At 38.1% G+C, this 5,749-nt stretch overlaps 1 protein-coding gene across 1 annotated transcript; it reads right to left on the bottom strand.

The window, feature by feature from the left end:
* Positions 1-243: 243 nt before the first annotated feature.
* On the bottom strand, positions 244-5,743 carry LOC121917869 (high mobility group protein HMGI-C-like; the record flags this gene model as incomplete). The annotated part of the gene is made up of 4 exons (XM_042443983.1): positions 5,594-5,743; positions 4,858-4,944; positions 1,924-2,004; positions 244-388 (listed from the first exon to the last, which is right to left on the bottom strand). Coding segments are annotated over exons 2-4 (307 nt in total), but the record flags the coding sequence as incomplete, so codon positions are not given.
* Positions 5,744-5,749: the final 6 nt, after the last annotated feature.

The raw sequence follows: 5,749 nt of genomic DNA, 5'->3' as shown, positions 1-5,749 counted from the left end.
GTTATAATTAATGCAACAATTGAACATATTTAGTATTTATTACTATAGTAATAAATGTAATTACTATACAGCTCTAAAAATCATCAACTGAAGAAATATCCCTGAACTGATCTATAGGTCTTAATTTTGTGCTACTATTCATTTCTTGCCGTCTTCGTGACTGCTCCCAAGCTCTGGAACTGCCTCCTAGAGAGGCCAGGATGGCTCCATTTTTGCTTTCCTTTTGTGAAAGCTTTGGGTTACTGGCTATTGAGTGAATAATAATCCAATCCAATCCTTTGCTCTGGAGTAATCTCACCTTTTCATCTTCTTCAGACAGACCATCATGGACTTTGCTTCCTTTAGGTCTACCTCTTCCTCTTTTGGGAGATGGCTCTCCCGTTAGCTCCTAAAAACAAGAAGACATGCTATTGGGACAAAGATTTAAACGAAGAAGCTAAATACAACTAGGAGCACAAATCCAACTGTGATACTCAGTGATTCAGTTTTAAATATGAAACAAAGTAAATAGAAAGCGGGCACATAACCATTAATGGGAGCAGAATGTTACATTATGGCCTCTAATATAACAAAATTGTTTAAGTTTAAAACATGGTGCTGGATGAGAGTGCTATAAATACCATAGACTGCCAAGAAGAGAAATAAATGGGTCTTAGAGCAAATCGAGCCTGAATTCTCCCTAGAAGCAAAAATGATTAAACTGAGGTTATTAAAGTTTGGACATATCATGAGACAACAGCATTCATTTGATGATGCCCAGTACATTGATGATGATGCCCAGTAAATTAGAAGGAAGTAGGAAAGGAGGAAGTCCACATGACAAGTGGAGAGATTCCAGCAAAGAAATCACTTATTTAACACTAGAGATTCTGCGTTTATGGTTCATGGAAAACCTTCTGCTGCAAAGAGCTGGGAGAAAAGGGGAACAGTGGCATAAAATTCAAGAGAGCAGAGAAAGCTTTCCTGAACTGACGTTGACATGACTTAAAAATAAAACTGAATCAAATCCTACACAAATGCTTATCAGAAACTGCTATGCTAACTACAGAATTGGTGAAGGTTTTGTTTTGGTCATCCTAGTTGTAAATTAAGAGTATTAGCGCTAATTTCAGTGAGATGTGCCTAGAAAAATAGGATGCCTGTGTTTATTGTCAAAGCAGGTAACTGTATCTGAAGTCACCAGATGTTTTTGACTAAGCAGAGGGAGTCTTATCAGCCTCTTATTAGCCTGGTATTATAGTCTAACAATTTTTGCATTTAAATGACCCCCCCCCCCCCAATTCCAAACGAATCCCTTTCAATGACTCACACAGCATTCAATATGATTCTAAGAAAAAGAAACTGGTGAAAAATATATGTCCCTGAATTAATCTACTGATTTATGGAGCCATCATATGTTATCTTTCTTCTAATACTTACCTTCCTGGAAATAATCAGTTAACAAGACAGGACAGTCTAGTATAGTATCCAAGGATGTAATTTACAATAATATCCGGTAGCTTTATATTATCAAAAGCATTCTTGTTTCCAAGAATCATTGGTTTTTTAAATTACTCACTTCATGTACATACAAAACAATCTGTTTCAGCTTATAGCTTTGTACAGTAAGGAGCTTGGAGAATTTGAGTGGTTACTGTTAGACATTAAGAATGTTCCAGTCGCACAGTAGTTAAAATTTATTTCTTCTAGAGTACAGCCCAGAACACAGAAGAACGTACATGGATATAAAGGTTTAATTTTTAAAAAAACAATGGAACAAGGAAAACTGTTGCTAACATACCCCTGGAATCCCATACTACATGAAATCATGTTAAAAATACCACAAATTCTGCGGTTCAGAAGTTAAATATGCAAAACTGTTTGGTTACTGGCTATTCAGTATGTAATAGTCCAAGCCAATCTTCTGCTCTGGAGTAATCTCACCTTTTCAGCTTCTTGAGATGGACTCTTGTTTTCTTTTCCTTTAGGTCTTCCTCTTTTAGGAGATGCATCTCCTGTTGGTTCCTAAATGCAGGAAAACATACTATTAGGGCAAGGATTTCAACACAGATTCTAAATACTGTACAACCAACAGCAGAAATCCAACTGTGTGTGTCAATGAGTGATTTGGATTTAAATATGAAAGAAAGTAAATAGAAACAGGCACAGAAACATTAATGGGAGTAAAATATTACATTGTGACAAATGGATTTATACAGGTTGAACCTCTCTTATCCAGTTCTGAAATCCAAAATATTACAAAACCCAAAATTGTACATGTGGATGACAGAGATAGTGACACCTTTGCTTTCTGATGGTTCGGTGTACACAACATTCGTTTCATATGCAAAGTTATATAAAGTATTATATATGTGTATAAAGTGTATATGAAACATAAAATAATTTCATGTTTAAAGTTGGGTCACATCTGTAAGCTCATGTATATGCAAATATATGCATTGTGTATATGCAAATATTCCAAAATCTCAAACAATTCAGGTCTCCTAATAAAAGAGGCACAACCGTTTTTCACACAAAGGTGAAAAAGGCGGGGTACAGACCGCCCAAAAAGGGCGGTCTGCCAGAGCCTTGTTTTGCTGTGCCACTGACACCACAGTGTGCCAATGGCGCACTCGCGATGTCACAATGGCATCGCGACATGCAGACGCTAAGCGTCCTTCATGTCAAAATGGTGGCACCCATCTGTACAGGGCGCCGCCATTTTTACATTCTGAATACATGCTAGGGTTGCGGGACATCTATAAGCAATGCCCCAAGGCAACCCTAGCACTTATTCCTTGCGTCATAAAAGGCCCATCTGTTCTGGGCCAAAGCTTGTATTTTCAGACATTTTCCAACTAAATTTATTTTTAAAGGATGAGTTTTGCTTTTCTGATCATTCAGAAAATATTGCTGAACTCCCAATTTTTTTTAAAAAATACTGAAATATCTATCATATATACTCAGCTGTAAGTTGACCTCATATATAAGTCGAGGGCAGGTTTTGGGGTCAAAATTATGCATTTTGATATAACCTGTCAATAGTCGAGAGTAAAACTTAGGGGCATAAAACAGGATCTAAAGGATAGAGCAAAGAAAATAGTGGCAAATAATTTACAAGATTCCAGCAGGCATAACTGTGCTCATGCTAAAGATTGGATGGATGAGAAAATAGGGGAAGGTCAGTACAGAGTAACAAATGACATAATGGAATGGCTATCGCTCAGGTGATATGATAAAAGAAAAAAGGAGTCAGACAGGGACTGTAAGATCTAAGGTTGTTCAAGCTGGGAAGAAATCAAAAGAACAAAGCATGGGGGGAAGATATGGGGAAAGGGGAGAATAAGGGTTGTCCTGAACATGTAACAAAACAATTAAGAGCCTAAAATATTTTGAAATTCTATGTGTTTTAATCAGACAATCAAAGACATAACTGTTCGTCTGGAACAGGATCTTGCAGCCCAAAGGAGTGAAACAATAGTACTAAAAAGGTAGTTTTAATTAGTGGTGGCCACAACCTTCTTCAGAAAAGCCTTTTGGAAGGTGTATTTTTGTTTTTTGTGGGGTTTTCGGGCTATTTTTTGTTGATGGAAAACCTGCTGTTAAACAGAGTTAATAGGAGTTACTTCTACACCACAATATATTTCCAGACTTGGTCAAAATTTTGTTTTAGTCATCATAGTTGTAAATAAAAAGAGCAAGTGCTGACTGCAGTGAGAAACAGGAATCCTGTGCTTATAGTCAAAGCTACACATACCTGTGTGTGTCACCACACAGATCATCAGATGTTTGTGTGTGTTTTGGGGGAGGGGGGGTGCCATTGGCCTGGTATTATAACTCCATTTTTCTCCTCCTCCATTTCAACCCAATTGATCTTCAATGAACCACACAGCTTAAAAAATTAATTGGTGAAAAAAGTCCCTAAACTGTTCTGTACATTTTCATCTCATGCCTCTATTCACAGCATAATGATGGCTACATGTTTGGCTTTTCTTCTAAAATTTACATCCTTTGGAATAATTAGTGAACAAGGCACAATAGTCTTGTATAGTAACCAAGGATTGAGTTTATAATATCTGGGAGCTATCAATTTTCAGAAGCATCTAATTTTACCAATACTGTATTTTTTAACTACAGTGGTGCCTCCACATTCGCTGGAGTTAGAGGTGAAGGACACCTGTGAATGTGGGGAAAACACATATAAAAAAACCACTATTCTTTTTACCTAAGAGAACACCTCTCTAGGAATCTCCAGGTCCTTCAGTGCAACTCTATGGTCAATATCTGCCAGAGGTTGATCATAGAATCATGCTGGAGGACCTACAAATGCCTAGACAAGTGTTTTCTCCTGGAACTTCTAGGTTCCCCAGCACAACTCTGTGGTCAACCCCTGGAAGAGTTGTGCTGGAGGATTTGGCAACTCCTAGAGAGAACATATTAACCAAGTCCGCAAATGATCAAATGAACTCGTAGCACCTTTGGGCCTAACTAAGTGAAGATGTAGTATAGGCTTTCATAAAATGAGAAAGTAGACCAAGTCTGCAAAAGGATATGCTATAACTTCTTTCACTCAATTAGGCTCAAAGGTCTTACAGGATAAATTTGCTTATTGAATAGTTATTCAAGTTTCACGGCAGTTAATATTTTTTTCTTCTAGAGTACAGTCCTGAATACAGAAGAACATACATGGATATAAAGGTTTATTTTTTAACATTTAAACAAGGAAAACTTTTCCCCAAATACCCAGAATACTCTTAACATGAAAAAATATTAAAATAGTACAAACTCTGCAGTTCAGAATGTAAACATGTGAATCCCTTTGGTTACTGGCTAATGAGTGGATAGCCCAAGCCAATCTTTTGCTTTGAGTAATCTCACCTCTTGAGATTCATCAGATCGACTCTTGTTTCTCTTTCCTGCAGGTCTTCCCCTTGGTCTTTTAGGAGTTGGTTCTCCCATTGGCTCCTAAATGGAAGGAAGAGATTTTAACAAAACCAATATAACCAACAGTAGAAATCCAACTGTAGGGCATTCTTGGCAAGACTTGTTCAAGGGGGTGGGTGCTACTGTCTTTCCCTGAGGCTGACTTACCCAAGGTTGGCTTCCAGGGCCAAGCTGGGGTTTGAGCCCTGGGGGGAGGAAGGGAAGAAGCTGCTCTCTGAGTCCTTAGAGGATTTGGAGAGGATGGGGGGAGGAAGAGAGGATGCCATCTGAGTTCTTGGAGGACTTGCCCCCCGTGTGACAGTACCCTAACATACCTAGAATTATCCTGCAACATTCCAAAATGAACTGCACCAACTCTGCAGTTCAGAGGTGAAATTCGTGAAACCCCTTGGATTTCAGGATGTTCCAGTTTCACTGTAGTGAAGATTTATTACTTCAAGAATATAGCCCTGAATACAGAATGGCATCCATGTACATAAAGGTTTAATTTTTAAAAATAGTTTAAACAAGGAAAATTGCCTGTAATATACTCAAGATTCCCCTACAACCTTCCAACATGAAATAATATTAAAATATCACAAATGCTGCAGTTAAGAGGTTAAGTATGCAAAACCTTTTGGTTACAGGCTAATGCCTGGATACCAATAAAAGCCCATCTTCGCTTTCTTACATGGTGAGCTGGTTTATGTAGCCTTTTGCTTCCACTTCCTTTAGGTCTTCCTCTTCCTCTTTTAGGAGTTGGCTCTTCTGTTGGTTCCTAAATATGGGAAGACATGCTACTGGGCAAGGGTTTTAACACAGATCCAAAACACAAGCAACAGCACAA

Source organism: Sceloporus undulatus, unplaced genomic scaffold, assembly GCF_019175285.1.
Source record: "Sceloporus undulatus isolate JIND9_A2432 ecotype Alabama unplaced genomic scaffold, SceUnd_v1.1 scaffold_1288, whole genome shotgun sequence".
Lineage (NCBI taxonomy): Eukaryota > Metazoa > Chordata > Lepidosauria > Squamata > Phrynosomatidae > Sceloporus > Sceloporus undulatus.
This window is presented reverse-complemented; position numbering and strand designations above follow the sequence as displayed.